Source organism: Eulemur rufifrons, chromosome 7 (genome assembly GCF_041146395.1).
Source record: "Eulemur rufifrons isolate Redbay chromosome 7, OSU_ERuf_1, whole genome shotgun sequence".
In the NCBI taxonomy this organism is placed as follows: Eukaryota; Metazoa; Chordata; class Mammalia; order Primates; family Lemuridae; genus Eulemur; species Eulemur rufifrons.
In genome coordinates, this window is record NC_090989.1 from 202,282,749 (window position 1) to 202,302,525 (window position 19,777).

The window sequence follows — 19,777 nt, forward strand, 5'->3', positions numbered from 1 at the left end:
GAGGTTGGGTAGAACAGAATGGTCTAAAGGGCCTTGCCGATTTGGGGGTGGGGTTCGTGAGGCACGAGAGAGACAGTGAGTTCAATCCAGAAACAGTCTGTTGACCCCCGCAATAAATCCTTCCTCTCAGGGTCACGTCGTGGCCTGTCCCAGTCCTCCTGGTCCCCCACAGGGACTAGGGTAAAATGCAGCTGCCTCTGAAACTTGGGTCGTAGAAGGTGGAGCCAGGTACCATTTATGTGGCTGTTCGCCTTCCGTCCCTGCTTAATATCAACAGGTGTTTCCCCTCCAAGCCCCAAGCATGGAGGGGTGTCCAGGTTTGCCTCAGTTCAGAAAGGCAGCTTTGTGTCCGAGCACTTTGTGCCATAATGGGCTCTTTAAGTAAAACCTTGCACGTCATTAAAATCTTTGAGTTTATTTAACTGTCTCCTCTGCGCTCCTTTTTTGGTCATCTTCAGACTATCATTGATAAAAATATCAGCTACCATTATTTGAATGCTTACTATGTGCTAAGGTAGATAGATGTCTATAGATATTTAGATGTACTCATTTTATTCACACCTATTTATAATAAACACACATTTTTATGTAAAATAACTATATTGATAATATAATATGCATACACTCAGTACCTCTCCACAGTCCCGACTGTGGAGTAGATTTTCCCCGTTTCATAGAAGGCACTGAAGATGAGGTTCCGAGATAAGGAACATGTTTATGGTCCTACAGCAAAGAAGTCTCAGGCAGAGCCAGGTCTGTGACCAGAGGAGGCGCTTCAAGCCACTACACTTGTGCCCCCTTAGAAAACTCAATGAAGGTCTGGTGCAGGCATGAATCCTTTTCCCTTTATTCCTAACTACATTTATTTCATGTATTTGAACTGAAACGGGAGACACAGGTTTCTTGTTACAATATTCTGGGTGGTTAGCCAAGTGCACTGTCTCCTGCCTGTATTCCCAGCACTTTGGGAGGCCGAGGTAGGATGGTTGCTTGAGGCCAGGAGTTCGAGACCAGCCTGAGCAAGAGTGAGACCCCATCTTTACCAACAGCAGGAAAATTAACCAGGTGTGGTGCACATGCCTGTAGTCCCTGACATTCAGGGGGCTCAGGCAGGAGGCTCACTTGAGCCCAGGAGTTTGAGACCAGCCTGGGCAACATAGTGAGACCCCGTCTCTACAAAAATCTTTTTAAAAATTAGCTGGGCATGGTGGTGCGTGCTTGTAGTCCTAGCTACTTGGGAGGCTGAGGCAGAAGGGTCACTTGAGCCCAGGAGTTTGAGGTTGGAGTGATGTATGATCATGCCATTATACTCCAGCCTTGGAGACAGAGTGAGACCCTGTCTCTAAAAAAATTAATTAAAAAAACTACTTTTGCAACTACCATGAGACCCAAGAATTGCTCTCCTCAGCCCTTATCCCAGAGAAATGAAGACCTATATGTTCACGAAACAGTCTGTACACACATGTCAAGAGCTGCTTTCTTCATAGTAACCCCAAACTGGAAACAACCCGAATGTCCTTCAATGGGTGAGTGATTAAACAGATGGTGGCACATCCATTTATTGTTGAATACTACTCAACAACAAAAAAAGGAATGAACTCTTGATAAACACAGCAACCTGTATGAGTCTCCAAAGAATTATGGTCAGTGAGAAAAATAAATCTTAAAAGATTACATATTGTATGGTTCCGTTTATATAACATTCTTGAAATGATAAAGTTATAGAAATAGAGAACAGATTCATAGTTGTCATGGCTTAAGAAGGAAGTGGGAGTGGAAGGGAACGCGACGTGGCTGCAAAAGGGCAACACGAAGGATACTTGCCACGAAAGTGTTTTATATCTTGCCTATGTCAATGTCAAATCTCCTGGTTGTGATGCTGTACTATAGTGTCGTAAGATGTAACCATTGAGAGAAACCAGGTAAAGGTTATACAGAATCTTTATTATTTCTTACAACTGTCTATGAATCTACAATTAACTCAAAAAGTTTAAATTTAAAAAAGAAGAATGGGGCCAGGTGTGGTGGCACACACCTGTAGTCCCAGCTACTCGGGAAACTGAGGCAGGAGGGTTGTTTGAGCCCAGGAATTCAAGGCTGCAGTGAGCTATGATTGCACCAGTGTACTCGAGCCTGGGGTGACAGAACGAGACCCTATCTCAAAACAAAAGCAAAAACAAAAACAAAAAATCACGTGGGAAACCATGGAAGAAAAAAGAAGCCAGGCAGTTGTGAAATGTGTTTCTTTCCCTTTATTGTCAAAATCCTGGAATCAAGTGTGATAAAGACAAAAAGATTGATAAATTTTGTCAAAAAGATTGTCGCGGTGGCTGTAATCCTAGCACTCTGGGAGGCCGAGGCAGGAGGATCGGTCCAGGTCAGGAGTTCGAGACCAGCCTGAGCAAGAGTGAGACCCCCGACTCTACTAAAAAATAGAAAGAAATTATCTGGACAATTAAAAATATATAGAAAAAATTAGCCGGGAATAGTGGTACATGCCTGTAGTCACAGCGGCTGAGGAGGCTGAGGCAGGAGGATTGCTTAAGCCCAGGAGTTTGAGGTTGCTGTGAGCTAGGCTGATGCCACGGCACTCTAGCCAGGGCAAAAGAGCGAGACTCTGTCTCCAAAAAAAAATTCTATATGCACTAGCACAAAAATACACATTGAGCAAGAGATGTCTGTATTGAAATTGCTTGGTTTGGAAGGTCCAGGGGACAATAGGTCAGTTGGAACCCAAATATTTATATTTGTTCCCTTAAAAAACCCCATTAAAATGATACTAAAAGGCTTAAAAAGGCAGAAATTGTAAGGACAAAGAGAAAAGAAATGACCGTGGATGAGAGATTTCAACAAAATTTTTTGTTGAAGCTTGAAAGCAGATGGCCAAATGGTTCCTGAGTTAGATGACCTGAGAGAGCTGACTCCCACGAGGTGGTGAGGGAATTTGAAAAGAACCAAGATGACTCCCACCACAGACCCCAGGAAGCCTTTGGAAATGAAACATCAAGTTTTTCTGAAAATAAGAATGTGGGGTGGGGATGAAGTTAGCAGACTTAGTTGAGGTTTTATAAGGAGCAATTAGACTTATAAGGAGCAATTAGATTAGATCTGATAAGATCTCATCCCTAGCCTGTGCATCCAGGCCCACCTGAGGGTAGACAGAACATGCCAAACTGAGTTCCTACACCTGAACAGGGATCACTAACATTTGAGAAAAGCCTCCAGTATACCAGATGGAAATCAAAAGAAGTAAATAGAAAAAAGAGAGAGAGAGGGAAAGAGCGCTCGAGAGAGACAATGTATGGAGCAGGAAAAAACTTTTAAAAAAGTCTCAGACCTTCAGAGACATACTATAATAGGAGATCTTGCATTTATGAAATAAGAACAGGGGGCTATAAAACAGAAACATTGAGGAAAAGAACCTTTTGGAAATTAAAAATATGATAGCACTTATTTTTTTAAATAGCACAGTTGGAAGGGTAGAAGAGGAAGTTTAGGAAATCACTTAGAAAGTAGAACAAAAAGACAATAAGTGGAAAATAGGAGAAAGAAAACTAAAGTTTCAATCCAGGAGACCTCAGTTCCAAATATTAGGATTTATAGTTGCCCCTGCCCTACAAACACATGAATTTTCTTGATAGGCCCTTCATTAGAAAGCTTCTGGAGGATGTTTCACTGAAAGAAAAGCAAAAGCCAAGAAAAAGAAAGTCATAGTGTACAGGAAACAGAGGGCGCAACACAGAAATCTGTATCCCAGAATAACGGCAGGAGAAGTCACAGGATGATGGCCATGCCACAGGGCTAGAGAGCAACCAGTCCAAACCAGAGCAGGATGGAGGCACCCAAGGGGATGGGGAAAGGAGTGAGGAAGAAACCCATAGAAAACTAAGCAAGCAACAACCAACTGAAAGGAAGACATTTAGAAACTCCAGGGATAAAAAGAAATGGCACAAACAAAGGAAAGTGTACGGTAGCTAGTACACTGTTGGGCTCAGCTGGGAATATTTACTGCCATAATAACAAACAATGACTCACACTGATTAAGCTGAAAGGAAAATATAAATATGTTGTAAAGAGAGGGAGGGGATAATACATGTAGGACCTGGGAGGATGAGTCTCATTTTCCATACTAGGAAGACTATAGTTAACAGTTAAATCTGAAAAGAAAAGAAGTGGCAGGTATACACATGTTATTTAGAAATTTGGAGATAGCTATCGTTGATAGTTTCCTTCCGGAGAATATGAATCAATAATGAGGAAGGCTAAAGTGAGGATCTGCTAATTTTTGGGTATAAACTTTGTAAAATTATATGACTTGTTAAATGGTTTTTATTTTGAAATGTTTTAAGTCTAACAAGAAGTTTCAAAAATATTAGAGTTCTCATGTACCATTCACCTTATTTCCCCCAATGAGAACATCTTACATAACCATAGGTCATTATCAAAACCAGACAACTGACACTGCTATAATACTATTAACTTTACTTTTAAAATCATGTTCACATATTATTTTCTTTCGAATAAATATTTAAAAAGAAAGGTCTAAAGCCTACTTTACTCTTAAATGTATTAGTATAAAGCTGTACATATCACTCTTTTATAATTAAAAAAACCCCTTATATCTGGATTATGTCTGCTTTTTGTTATTCATATTTCTTCCTTTTTCTCATTCTCTCATCCTCTCTGTTTTTGTACCAGACTTAAAGTTTTCTCTTTTATTGGTCTTTTACCTTATCGATCAACTCTACCGCTTTCTAGCCCAGGTATCAGAGCAACACTCCGTCTCAAAAAAAAAAAAAAAAAAGCGGGGGGAGTAAAATGTGATTGTTGCCTCATTTTAATCTCTCTCTGGGCCTGATAATTTAAATGCATTTGTATTCCTCAGTAAAAATTCTTTGCTTTTCTCAAACCAAAAAAGACAAAAGACCAAAACAGGGTTACCTAATGGGAAGCCCAGAAGGGGCTTGTGTTGGAGAAGCAGCTTCCAAGCGGAACCGAGAGGAAGAGCGATTTCTTGTGTGGAACTGGCCTCTTTCCAGCCTGGCTTTCGGGCTGAATAGGATGAGAGAGGTCGGCCGACGTTAAGGTCATCTCTCCTTAGGGGTTTGGGAACCAGAGAGAAGAAGGTGACTGAAGACAGTGGCACCAGCAGTCAATTGCCATTGGAGAGCTCACTTGAGGGGTGAACGGCAGCAAAGACGTTAGGGCTCCGGACCGTGTAGGTCGATTTGCACTGTCACGCCGGCGTCCCAAACTGCGCCTGGAGGCTGTGGTCTGAAGACACTGACTTCATTTCCTAGCTGGGCAGCTCAGCGGCGCGCAGGGCCGCAGGCGGTAGCGGGTGGACGGCACCTTTGCTGAGAGTCAGGAGAGGCAGGCTGTGTGCAGGAGGCCTAACTGCGCGGCAGTTAAGCCGCAGTTCCAAAAGGCGACCTCGCGTCTTGGCGGCTAAAGGGCCGCGGCGCGCACCCTAGCGTCCCAGAGGGGTTGAGGAGCGTGGGGGAGCGCAGGAAAGGAAGCTGGGTGGCGGCGGGGAAGAGGGGTGAAGAAGGCAGACGGTCCGGGAAAGAAGAGGCTCCACTCAGCGTGCAGTCCTTGGCCGGGTCGGGTGTTCCCGGAACAGGATTTGCGCTTTTTCCTGGCTGCAGCCGCCCACTGCGCGCCCTTCCGTCGCCTTCACCAACAGTAGCCACCTTACCCGTTGCAGGCAGCCTGGTGTCCTGTCTCTGCCTACCTGCCCCACCTGGGCACCTTGGCACCCTGCTGTGGCCTCCACGTCCCCACCCGGCCCGGCCGTGCGCAGACCCCGCCATCTGCAGCTGGAGCGACCTGTGACGGCCGGCTCAGTAGAACTGGGGGAGGGGGAGCAGCGGAATCGATCAATCAAACCATCCCCTCCGCGCCAGTAAGAGCCAGGGCGAGAGACAGACGAGGCCGGAGAGCCACTGGGCCGTTAGTCCGCCTCTGAGAGCTGCTTGCGCGCGCCTGTGTGCGTGACCGTGGATTAGCTGGGACGAGAGCAGGAACGTTCCAGTCCAACGCGTTGCTCTCGCCTGTGGCCCAGGCCGCGGCTGAGGCTGCCCAGCATCTCCGTGCCGAGTGACTGGCGCTCGGCTGACCCCGGAGGGAGCTGGGGCCGCCCTGGACTCCCGCAGCGCCTGGCCACCGCAGACAGGCACGTGGCACTTTCCTGCAGCGCGTCCCCCCACAGCGCATCCGGGGTGTAGATTTGGCTGCCTGGACACTCCGCCTTCCAGCTGCAGCTGCTCTCCCTGGCGATGTAGGCACCGTTTGCTGATGGGAACCGGGGGATGGGAGTGGGGAGAGAAGATCCACGGAAAGCAGTGGTTCCCAGCTGGATTCAGATCGCGTTTCTGAATAACTCACAGGTGTTACTTTCTCGAGGTGTCCTTTATGACACCTGTGATGCTTGTCATGGCTTTCCTTGGTCCTTCTGCAGGAAGGACGAACAAGTTGGCAGAAGAAGGTACGCGGAAAGCCGGGGAAGTTTGCCGTCACTTGACTCTCAAAGAGGAGTAATCCTCTCTTTGCAGTGGCAGCCAAGGTTTTGAAGCAGCGCCCTGGCAGGTGGCGGTAGCGGGACAACGGCCTGGCCTGTAGGGTCAGCTGTACGTTGTCCCGTATGGAGGAAAGGTGGGGGTCCGGGGGTGAGGGATGGAGAAAGGTAAGGGCTCCTGGATTGCTTGGTTCATCGGGTTTGGAGAGGCATGTTTTTCCTTTTGTGATATTTATGTGCTTACTGATGGGGAATGCTTTAAAATCTATAAAACTTTCATGCACATGATCTCCATTTTGAGATGGATGCCTGAAACCGTGGATAGTACCAACTCCTATTTATTTATACAGTGCAATGGTAATGTACAAATAAAAATGCTCTCTATATTTAAGGTCTCCTTATAGTTGATTTGTGTGCATCAGAATTCTAACTATTTCCATGTGTGGTATTAGGTTGAAAATGACTTTTTGTTTGAAATGGGGGCCTTGCTTTGTTGTCCAGGCTGGTCTCAATCTCCTGGGCTCAAGCTATCCCCCCATCTCCTGCCTCAGCCTCCCCAGTAGCTGGAACTACAGGCAGATAATACCCTTTAATTCTGCTTTCATCTAAAACAGACACCCCTTTTTTCATGTCCTTTATTTGATAAAGAAATCAGGCCATTTGTTTATAAAGTTTTTCAAATTCTAGATTTGGTCAATTGCACGCTCATCTTGTCAGATTTATTGCCTGTCCCTCAGTTTTCCTGTAAATTGATGGTTCAATCTAGAAGCTTGATTAGATTCAGGTTAAGTTTCTAAGCAAGAATACCTCATAAGGAGTGTTAGATTCTTCTTATTGTATCACATCAAGATGCACATCTTGTTCTATTTTTATTGATTGGTATTTCAGGTGGTGTCATCCTTTCATCTAATTTATTAGTTGAAATTATTCTGTAAAGAACTTTCCTTATCAATCCTTGGTTTATCAGGAAATACAGACAGAAATTTCATGTAGAGCAACAGAACCAATACTGATTGTTATAACCATATTATGATAAAGTTTTATTACACAAGGCTACCGTGTGTCAAGAGATGTGGCTGAATCTGTGGTTTACCCTAATCTGTGGAATAAAAAATGATGGGAAACTTTTTGAAATGCAAAAAACAAAAACACAACAACAGCTCTATTTTATGTACATGTTTTAGGAAATCCTTTATTTATCTTGATTATTGCATTTTGCACAATGAACAGTCACAGTTTACTGGTGAACAGGACCCAGGTTTATTGTTTCCCTTTTTACCATATTCCTATTGTTCTTATGCTGAGCCTACTTAAAAAAAAAAAAAAACAACAGTCATTTAATACTGTGGAGTTGTAATTTATTATCGTGGATACTCAAAGTCTGTAAGAATTAAAACACTCCTAAAAGGGATAGAATCGGGTTGAACAAAGAATTTTCTTGGCATAAATAGTACAAGTGCTTTATTTGTTTATGGACCGCCCCAATATCTCCTTTGAACTCAGGCAAGAGGGACCCTGCACTGAGCCTTGACACCCATCGCAGTTTATACACCCCAACAGCAACGTTGCTTTGTTACAGGTACACACTCCCTCTGTCTCTCAGGCCCGGTGCCCAGTGCCGGCGCAGCACGACCCAAAGCCCTAAACACCTTCTCTTGTGTATAACACCATTCACCAAGGGAGTGATTTGCTACATCTCTTGACCTATGCTCTCAAAACACAAGGCGACTGCGTCTGAAGGCCATAGGAATGTGTGGGTTGTGTGCTGCTATCAAAGCAGACACTGTTCCAATTAGAGGACAGATTTGAGAGGAGGAAGCACTTCACTTAGGCAAGGAAAAAAACATAATTAACCTGACAAATGCTTGCACTTGGATAGCACAAATACAAGCTCTTGCCTAAATGAAATACTGGTATGCTGAGCGTTAATTTTCATGCTTCTTTTCACATTCCAGTTCTGATTCCAGAAGTACTTCAAATTACTGTGATATTTGCCACAGTTGCACAGGACATCTGCGTAGCGTTTTGCAACACTGAATGGCACATGCTATTCTTAAATTTGTGTGTGTGTAGGGCTAGATGTAACAGGCATCAATACTGTCAGTAGAGCATAAATTATATGAATGTTTTGATTATAATAACATAATTAGTGATTTTGCTGAAATTAAGGCCAAAAAAGATTTAATGCAATGTGTATGCCTTTATTTTATTCCTCTTCCCCAGATCGTTAGCTCATGATTAGAACATCAGACGTGTGTAACCATCACACTCAATCACCTTGACATTTTGCCAATTTTTTTTTTTTTTTTAGAGACGGAGTCTCGAACTCTTGGTCTGAAGTGATCCTCCCACCTCAGCCTCCCAGGTCTCTGGGACTACAGGTACATGCCACCACACTGGCTTCAATTTTTATCTTAGGAAAAAGAGAGCTTTAAATCAATTTTAAAAGTTTAATGTTCTAAAGTCACATGTGTCAAGCTGGGAAGATAGAGAATATTTTATCTGACCGTTTGTTAGCTCAATTCGTAACTTAAATACCTGGACATGGGATATTTGGGCCCTTTGCATTTTTGCTCTGAGCCTAAACTACTCTAATGGTATAATTTTAAATACCAAGGACCTCAATATTTTTGAAGGCCTACTTGTTTATTACTTTTCTCTCTGGGATCTTCAGGCTATTAAGGCCTATAGCTATTAACACTGTTTTCTCCCTTTAAGGTATATGTGGCTTTTCACTTCATTTTCACCTGAATGCTTTCACTGTTTTGGATTTAGCAAGCTTTTGGTCTTAAAAATATTCAACAACGCAGTCAACAGGCCAAATGACTTTATGCATAAGACATTGTAATGAGGAATTTTCCCGTAGAAAGGTGACTAGATTTGAGGAAATTATTTAGTCAGTATAAGAATTTCTCTGGATTTGTACAGCACGTATTTTACTATGTAGTCTTTCTTAATAAAGTTTCTAATAGACCTGGAAAGGACAAGAAAGAGTAACATCTGTTGCAGTACAGTGTAGGATAAATGAGGATCAGGGAGAGAGGTGACTTGCTCAAACCACATACTGAATCCTTGTTCATAAAGCCCTACTTAGAATTGTTTTCTCATCTTAATGCAAATTCTGTAGAAGAAAACGAATACACACCTGGAAAAATTGAGCTATTTGTAAATACTTTGAAGATGAGAGAAGACAGTAGTTTAAAATGTAAACTGTATCCTTATCATCATCATCATCAGAATCAGAATCACTCAGTCAACGGTGGCACTCCATTAGTGTGAATAGGGTCGGTATCAAAAGACAAAGTGTAGGGAAGTCACCACACCCAAATAAATGATGTGCAGAATTTCCAAGTCATACTTCCCTGTTTCATTTTAATATTCCTTGAGCTTTTGCCTCATTCTAAGTAACACTTCTATGGAAATTTTTGACTATGTATTCTTTGCAGTGTATACTTGAAAATATTCTGTGTCCTCATATTTACAAGACTGCTTCTATGTTTTTTGTTTCTTTGTTTTTATTTTTTGAGACAGAGTCTTGCTCTGTCACCCAGGCTGGAGTGCAGTGGCATGATCATAGTTCACTGCAACCTTGAATTCCTGGGCTCAAGCAAACCTTCTGCCTCAGCCTCCTGAGTAGCTGGGACTACAGTTGTGTGCCACCACAAGCTGGCTAATTTTTATTTATTTATTTATTTTGTAGAGACAGGGTCTCACTATGTTGCCCAGGCTGGCCTCAAACTCATGGCCTCAAGCGATCCTCCCACCTTGGCCTCCAAAAGTGCTGGGATTACAGGCATGAGCCACCATACCTGGCCTGCTTCTACTTTTTAATATTCCATAACTTCTCTCACATTTGAGCTGCAGTGGGTAAAGTAGTATCTCTATTCCTTTATCAAAAATGTATTGAGTGGTTACTCCATGCTAGGCACAGGCCCGGGCACTGGGAAACAGATGAATATAATCATGGCTCCATCTTCCTCAACATGAAGTTTATAAGACAGGGTCTACTGTGTTTAAGAATGTATTTACTGGTGGTTCTGTTTACAGCTGTTCATCTTACCTCACTCTTTCTCCAAATAAAAAAAAAGCACTGTTCAATTTTAAGACTTACCGTAAAGCCACAGAAATCAGGCAGTGTGATATGGGAGAAGAGATAGACACATAGATCTATGGAACAGAATAAAGTCCAGGCATGAATTCTCACAAAATGACCCATTGATTTTTTAAATTGTGGTAAAATACACAGAACATAAAATTTACCATCTTAACCACTTTGTTAAATATAGTCACGTTGTCATACAGCTAATATCCAGAACTTTCTCATCTTGCAAAACAAACCCTATACCCATTAAACAACAACTTCCCATTTCTCCTCCCCCTACTCCCTGGCAACCCCCATTCTAATTTCTGTTTCTATGAGCTTGACTATTTTAGGCACATTATACAAGTGGAATCATACAGCATTTGTCTTTTTGTGATTTGGTTTATTTCTCCCAGCATAATATTCTCAAAGTTCATCCACGTTGTAGCATGTGTCAGAATTTCCTTCTGTTTTAAGGCTGAATAATATCCCATTGTATGTACATATCATGTTTTGTTTATCCATTCATCAATTGATGGACACTTGGGTTGCTTCTACCTTTTGGCTATTGTAACGCCGCTATGAACATGGGTGTATGAATATCTGTTCAAATTCTCTGATTTTAATTCTTTTGGATATTGTGATATTGTAAAATATATATTTGGTCTTTTTTTTCCTGTTTCCTGGCGTACAACTCCTAAAATCCTTTGACTCTCCAAAGTGATGTCTTTTTGTGTGTAATAAGTTATGCTAATAGGTTGACTTGATGGATGGGTGGAGGCAGGGAGGGTGAGGGGGTAGAGGTGGGTAGCTGGTCACTTGAAAAGATTAGAGGATTTTTGGCCTCACCCCCAACTTCTGGGGAAGGAAGAGAGGCTGAAGTTTAAGTTGAGTGGATGGCCAATGGCTTAATCAATCATGCCTACATAATGAAGTATCTATAAAAACACAAAGGACAGTATTCGAGTATCTTCTAAATAGCTGAATTCGTGGAGGTTCCTGGAGGGTGGCGCACCTGGGGAGAGCATGGAAGCTCTTCCCATACCTCACCCTATGCACCTCTTCATCTGCATCCTTTGTAATCTTCTTTATAATAAATTGGTAATTGTCCATTAAGTGTTTCCCTGAGTTCTGTGAGCCATTCCAGCAAATTATGCAAGCCGAAGGAGGAAGGGGTCATGGGAATCCCAATTTATAGCCAGTAGGTCAGAAGCACAGACAAAGCAACCTGGGACTTGCAAAGAGCATCGAAAGTGGAGGGCAGTCCTGTGGGAACCGAGCCTTCAACCTGTGAGATCTGACACTATCTCTAGGTAGATAGTGTCCAGGTAGATAGTGTCGGAACTGAATTGGATTAGAGGACACCCAGCTACAGAATGGGTTGCTTAGTTGATATGTGGGGAAACGCCCCACCCCCACCCACTCACATCTGCCATCAGAAGTATTCTGTGTTGTGAGAGTATAATAGGAGGAACTGGGTTCGGTTTTTTTCCTCAATATGATTACATGTATATACCCAGAAGAAGAAGAATTCTATTTTTAATTTTTTGAGGAACCACCTACTGTTTTCCTTAGTGGCTATACCATTTTCCATTCCCACCAACAGTGCACAAGGGCTACAGTTTCTCCACAAGCTCACCAACACTTGTTATTTTCTGTCTTTTGTTTTGTAGTAGCCATTCTTATGGGTATGAGGTGATGACCAATTATTTTTTGACAAATGTGCAAAAGCAATTCAGGGGAGAAAGGACAGTCTTTCTGAAAGTAGTGTTGGAACACCTGGACATCCTACAGAAAAATGAACCTCGACCTAAGTCTCACCTCATACAAAAAGTAACTGAAAATTGATCATATATGTAAATGTAAGAAGTAAAACTATAACATTTTAAAAATAAAACACAGAAGAAAATCTTTACAAACTGAAATTAGGCAGAAAGTTCTTAGATGTGACATAAAAAGCATGATCAATTCAAAAAATGATAAATTGGAATTCATAAAATTAACAATTTGTTCTGCAAAATACAGTGTTAAGAGAATAAAAATGCAAGCCACAGACTTGAAGAAAATGTTGGCAAATCATTATCTGACAAAGACTAGCATCCAGAGTATATAAAGAAAAGAACTCTCAAACAGAAAGAAAACAAAGTGCTTTTAAAAATGGGCAAAAGACTTGAGCAGGCACTTCATCAAAGAAATTGTATGGATGGCAAATAAGCACGTAACAAGATTTAAACATCATTAACCATTGGGGAAGTGTAAATAAAAACCAGAGTGAGATACCACCATCGGAAGGGCTAAAATAGAAAACACTGGCATGACCAAGTGACATCAAGAATGTGAAGCAACTGGAAATTGCATGCATTGCCAGTGGGAATGCAAATGGTGCAGTTACTCTGGAAAAAAATTTGGTGGTTTCTTATAAAGTTAAACATACCCTTACTATATGACTCACCAGTCCAATTCTAGATATTTATCTAGGGCATATGAAAACTTATGTTCACACAAAGACCTATACAGGAATGTTTCATAAAGCTTTATTTGTAATACACAAAAATGCAAAACAAAACTTCAACTGATGAACAGATAAACAATTTTTGGTACATCCATATGATGAATGGTATACTACTCAGCAATAAAAAGGACCCAACAGCTTGGTTAGATGTCAAGGGCATTATGCTGAGTGAAAGAAGCCCGTCTCAAAGGTTTACATCTGGTATGATTTCATGTATATGACAATGTCAAAAAGACAAAACTATAGTGGATGGAGAACAGATCAGTGGATGTCAAAAGTCAGGGTGAAGGGCAAGACCACCAGGGAGCAACACAAGGACATTTCTTAGGGTGACGGAGCTGTTCTGGATTGCAGTGGTGGCTAAAGGAATCTATATTTTTCAAAGCTTACAGAACTATACACCAAAAAAGTCAATTTTACTGTGGGTTAACTTAAAATTAAAATATATAAAATAACAGTAATAAGTTCATTACATGTTAATATGAATAACATAGTTTTGTGAAAAATAACTATATTTCCAGAGGAAAAAAATTATTTTTATAATTGTTTTATAATTTTACAAATCTCTTTAATGTCTGCCTTAGTAGGATACAATGGATTCTCATATCTGCTTCTGCATTCAATCTATTTTGTTTTACATGTCTTGTAGCCCCAGGAAAGCTTTACTCATGAGACAATGAGAACGAATTGGGCAAATCATTCCTAGCCTTGTCTTGTTCTGTTCTGTTCTGTTTTGTTCTTTTCTTTTCTTTTCTTTTGAGACAAGGTCTTGCTCTGTAATCCAGGCATCCAGGCTGGAGTGAAGTGGTGCAATCATACTTCACTGCAACCTCAAACACCTGGGTTCATGTGATCCTCCAGCTTCAGCCTCCCAAATAGTTAGGACTACAGGTGTATACCACTGTATCTGGCTAATCTTTTACCTTTTTTTTTTTTTTTTTTTTTTGTAGAGACAGGGGTCTCACTATGTTGCCTAGGCTGGTCTCAAACTCCTGGCTTCAAGCAGTCCTCTTGTCTCTGCCTCCCAAAATGCCAGGATTACAGGCATGAGCCACCATGCTCGGCTGTTGAGAATACTTTTGACCTCAGGGAACCACCCCCTAAAAAAAGGTTTGGTGATTTCCCAGGGTTCCCTAGACCACACTTTGAGAACCACTGGCCTGTGTTATAATTTTGCACTAAAGGAAGTGTTTTTCTTCTTATGATTGGTATTAGGAAAAAAAAAATACTACTTTATCCTCCACAGAAATAAAATCATTTTACATACCTATTGCTTGAATTATGATATATGGTCATAGTTTTTAAAGATAATTTCAAATGTTTAGTATAGTTAAAGGTCACTTTGGTTATGATTTCCAGCAATAACTTGTCCTAGGGACATGTCAAAGATGTTCTTTTCATTATATGGAGTAGGAATATTAATTATTAACTGTCAAAACCTTTTCATTTCTTTTTTTAAGTGACTGATGTGATTCCCTGTGAGGAGTGACCCTCCATGGTTGGAAAGATGCTTCCATGTCCCATTTCAGGTCATACTGCAATGTTACGTAAGCAGTGCTGTTCTTCTTGGAAGCCACTTACAGTCTATAAGTCAGAAAACTTTACTTCCTCAGAAATTACATGAAATCTATAAGCAGCTTAGGTGAGGACGGCCTTTTGTAATCTGCACCTGTAATCTGAAATTGTGACCAGGACCGATTGCAGCATCAGGAAAGAATTTCCTGCCTCTGTGGTTGGGCAATGCAGAGGGTGGGGCAGAGGCCAACGCCCTGGGGCTGCAGCTCAGTGAGTTTGCCTGGAACCCAGCTCTGGGAGCTAAACCAGTATCTCAGGTGATAAAGGCTGTTACAGAGGACAATTTGATCTGGTCCAAGCTTTCTTTGGAGTTGGCTGTGTTTCCCCAGTAAGCAGTCTCATTCTCCAGACTTGGAGGGTTATCATCCAGCAAACATTTGTGGGTAGTTAGAATACTTTTCCCAGCCAGTCTCTTGGAAACAGTTAAGGCAACCAGGGCTTTGGTGAATAAAGGAAAGAATCTCCTTTGTCCTAGGGAATTGTGAATAAAGGGAAAGTTTTTCTACCTTCATAAGGCCTTGTGGAGACACTTGGGGAGTCTGGCCTTCCAGTGAGCACATGCTATGGTTTGAATGTCCCCTACAAAACTCATGTTGATACTTGATACCCAATGTGGTGCTGAGAGGTGATTGGACCAGGAGGGCTCTGCCCTTATGAATGGATTATTCTATTAATGGATTGATGGATTAAGGGGTTAATGGATTAATGGGTTGTCATAGGAGTGGCTTTAAAAGAAGAGAGAGACCTGAGGCAGCACATTAGCACACTCAGCCCCTCTCCTTGTGATGCCCTGCACTGCCTGAGGTCTCTTCTGGGAGTCCCCACCAGCAAGAAGACTCTCAACAGATGCAGCTCCTCAACCTTGGGCTTCTCAGCCTCCATAACTGTAAGAAATAACTCCTTCTTACCCAGTTTTGTGTATTCTGACATAAGTAACAGAAAACGGACTAATATAGTACCCATGGTCCAAGATTTCCTTTACAGGGAGATCTTGGGTCTAATATCCAGAATTATAACTGAACAACAAAAACATTAAAATATGGGTGGTAAAAGACTTGAATAGACATTTCTCCAAAGAAGATACACCAATAGTCAACAAGCACATGAAAAGATGTTTAACATCATTAGTTAGGGAAATGCAAATCAAAATCACAATGAGATACCACACCATACCCAGAAGGATAACTCTTAATATAATACTTTTTTAAGAATGGAAAATAAATGAGGATGTGGAGAAATTGGAACCCTCTACATTGCTGGTGAAAAACAATTCCACTCCTAATATACCCAAAGAATTGAAAGCAACATTCAAGCAAAAACTTGTACGTAAATTTTCATAGCAGCACTGTTCATAGTAGTTAAAAGGTAGAAACACCCCAAATGTCCATCAAACAATACATGGACAAACAAATGTGACATATACATATAATAGAATATTACTCAGCTTAAAAAAGAAGAAAATTTTGACATATGGATGAACTTTGAAGACATTATGCTAAGTCAGTCACAAAAGGATAAATACCATATAATTCCACTTATATGAGGTGCCTAGAGCACTTGTGATCAGAGAGACGGAGAGTAGAATGTTGGTGGCCGGGGGCTGGGGGCGGGGGCTGGGGAGTCCATCTTTAACTGATTCAGAGTTTCAGTTTGGGAAGAGGAAAAAGTTGAGATGGACAGTGGAGATGGTTGTCCAAACATGCCAATGAGCTTAAATGCCACAAAACTATACACTTGAGAATGGTTAAAATAGTAAATTTTGTTACGTATATTTTATCACAATTTAAAAGGAAGAAATGAAGTACTGATACATACTACAATGTGGGTGAACCCAGGAAATACTATGCTAAATGAAAGAAGCCAGACACTGAAGGTCATATATTGTATGATTCCATTTACATGAAACATCCAGGATAGGTGAATCCATACAAACAGAAAGCAGATTGGTGGTTGCCAGAGCTGGGGAGGAGGGAACAGGCGGTGACTGCTTGATGGGTACAGGAGTCGATCTCCTTTGGTGTGATGAAATGTTTTGGAACTAGATAGAGGTGATGATTGCCACAACCTTGTGAATATACTCAATGCCACTAAAATGTGTGCTTTAAGATGGTTAATTTTATGTTATATAAATTTCACTTCAGTTTTTTGCAGGAGAGTCTCCTTCAGGGTGAGCAAAGGCCTACAGGCCAGCATGCAAATCAAAAAAAGAAATAAAAAGAGAGAGACCATCAGTGCATGTGGGTGTCAGCTGGCTGGGAGCTGAGAACAGGCACCTAAGGAGGCACCTGGTCTTTGACCCCAGCCGTCCCTTACAAGGCGGGCATTAACCTTATCATCCTTATCTGAAGCTCGGATTTTATTTTGTTCCTTTCTTATCTTAAGTATGTAGTGCTTTCCCTAAGCCTGTACTAATATTTTCTTAACTAACAACAGCCAGTATCTCACCTTCAGAACTGAGATACTCAGGAAACCAAGGCAAGGAAGAGTGTGTTGCAAATAGCATCACCCTGCAGAGAATGGAGCAATAGCTGAGAGCAAGAAGCAGAACAAAAGAGCGCCAAATAGTTAGGCAACATCCTGGAAAGACCCACAGACAAGCGCATATTCAGAGGCTTGATAAAAAGCTAGGCTTCCAGCCCCACTCAGATGGGGCTAGATGCATTCGTATATGGAAATTAAAGACTCGGGAACTCGAGGACATCTTACTTATACTGAGAAACACACACACAGCAGACGTCTGCCTGTGGAGTGGAGTTTTGGAAAGGCTCATGGCCCGGAACATAATGCAGACTCCCCCAGCCACAGCACCTTCCAATCCCAAGAAGAGTGCTGATTCTCCATTTGGGCACCCACTTTCCCATGACATCAGGGGAGACGAATTCAGGAAAGGGTCAGACCAATGTCTCCAAATCAAGCTCTGCAATCCTTGCCTGTTGGTGGCGCTTGTGAGTGAAGAGTGAAACTCCCACATTTGCGGGGGAGAGGGTATGAAAAGAGCCACAGTGGCAGTCACCTGGGCAGGTGGGCTTGGTGGAAGCTGTCACGTGGTCTTTTTCGAGGCCAATATGAGGTTTGGCATCTTGCCCTGGCATCAGGAACATGAACCTCTCCAGTGTCCAGGACTGTTGGAAATGACTTCAAATTATACCTGGGAGACCCATGCCACCCAGGCCCCATGCAGGCAGAGCTCAGCTTCAGTTATAACAGGGTTCCTGGTGCCAAGAACACCATCGGCACATAGCAGGTGATCAAAATAACTGTGTGTAGCTGAATGAGTGAGAGGTAAGAGAGAGGACTTGAACCCAGCTGCACACTAAGAGACCTTATTAAAACCTAACTTGTGAGTCTACTAGGTAGAGTTGAAAAGAAAGCTAGTCTTATTGGGTTGGGATCCAACTCCATCTCCATCCAAGGTGGGAGCATCCCTACAGCTCCTTCATTACAACCCACTCAAGGATTTTTTTGGTTTGTTTTGTTTTAATCCCTTTATTTTCTGATACTAGTTTATTACTTAATGGTCCATAAAAATTCCCTTCACACACACACACACACACACACAAAATAGGAATCAGAAAAATGACTTAAGAAGATTTATGTTGTGTTTCTTGGACACTCAACAAACTGCAACAACAGGTCCTCTTTTAATATTAGATAAGTTCTAGCTGTGGAAATTGACTTCTAAGTACAACCTCACTGTCCACACACCACGAAGGCCAAAGCTGGGTTGAGAAAATTATGTGTGTCACAGGTGCCATGTGCTGTGAGCTCACCACAGCCCCACAGGATTAGTCCTGCTTTGCACATGAATGAGGACCATCAGGGAGGGTGAGAAATTCCTTTAAATAGTAGTGAAGTAGGGAAGTCTGCCTGACTCTCCTACCCCATCCCTCGGCTTTGCCACCCAGTGATGTGGGATCCTGTGTGGTCTTCCATTCTAGAACATCTTCTGCTCACTTCTCAGACAAAGGTCTACATTTTCATTGTTAAACATTGTACATGCATATTGGCAAGTCTATAAGAGTTCCATGACTACATTTTTTGGAAAGCAACTTGGCACTACTAATGAATTACACTTGATAACAGACCTTTATCCCAGACACTATGCCAGGAACTCTGAAAGTGATAGTACCTGAGGATATGTGCAGTCTGATTGACTATGGCAAAACAACCAAAAAAGCAAACAAACAATTAGGAACAAGTTAATGCTGACAGATGGGAGAAAGATGAGCAAGCGATGATCTAAGCATAATGTGAGATAAATGGACACTGACAAAGATCCTCTGGCTTGGTCAAACTTTAGTCAGGCTCTTGAATTTTCTCCTAGACCCAAATGTGCACATCGTGTAAAATCCAGTTTTAGCAAAGAATCTTGCTCGGTCAGTTTGCCAAGAATCCTCCGCTCTTGATATCTGATTACCTGCCATATCTGTGCGGGTTCCGCATCCCCAGCCTCCCCCATGTGATGTCTGGCCACCCTGGCCTGTCTTCAGCAAGAATCCTGTCAGGTCAGTTGAGCCAGAATCCCCCTTAGCCCTGTTGTTTCCCTTTAATCACTTTACATCCCCTAACCCCGTCCCCAGCTCCTTGGCTGTCAATTCCCCCTTGCTCTGTGCTGCATTTGGAGCTGAGCCCCATCTCTCTCCACCACTGCAAGACCCCATTGCCGTGGTCCCTACAGCTCTCACAATGGTCCTGAATAAAGGCTGCCTTACTGTGCTTTAACAGGTATCACTGAATAATTTTTTTTTCTCTAACGACTCTCACAAGAATGGATTGGGACCCAAGGTTAGCTCTTGAGCGGATAACTAGACTAGGCTTTCAGATGACTTGGTGCTTGCTCTCTTGCTGAGCCCATCCTGCTCTGACATCCATAACCGTCCCTTGTGTCCCTTGCCTACCTCTGTCACCACCAGAGGAACCGCATCCAGCATCTTCACACGTGCAAATCCACATCACTCTGCTCCCTCCAGTCTGACTCTGACTCACATCCCATCCATCAGGCTCTTCCTCCACACACTTTCAGAAGTCAGTGCTCAGCCAGCCACTGCCACTCCTCGCCTGGACCCTGGTGTCATCTCCCAACAGGTCTCCT

General features: G+C 42.3%; 1 protein-coding gene across 1 annotated transcript in view; it reads right to left on the reverse strand.

Annotated features, from left to right (window-relative positions):
- LOC138385912 (uncharacterized) overlaps window positions 1-19,638 on the reverse strand; it is a 24,208-nt gene extending 4,570 nt beyond the window's left edge. Inside the window, exons 1-2 of the mRNA XM_069472097.1 lie at window positions 19,584-19,638; window positions 4,942-6,851 (exon numbers count right to left, since the gene is read on the reverse strand). Coding sequence (XP_069328198.1) covers window positions 5,884-6,851; window positions 19,584-19,638 — 1,023 coding nt within the window. The 3' untranslated portion in view covers window positions 4,942-5,883. The remainder of the gene's footprint in view (window positions 1-4,941; window positions 6,852-19,583) is intronic.
- Between the last annotated feature and the right edge of the window lie 139 nt (window positions 19,639-19,777).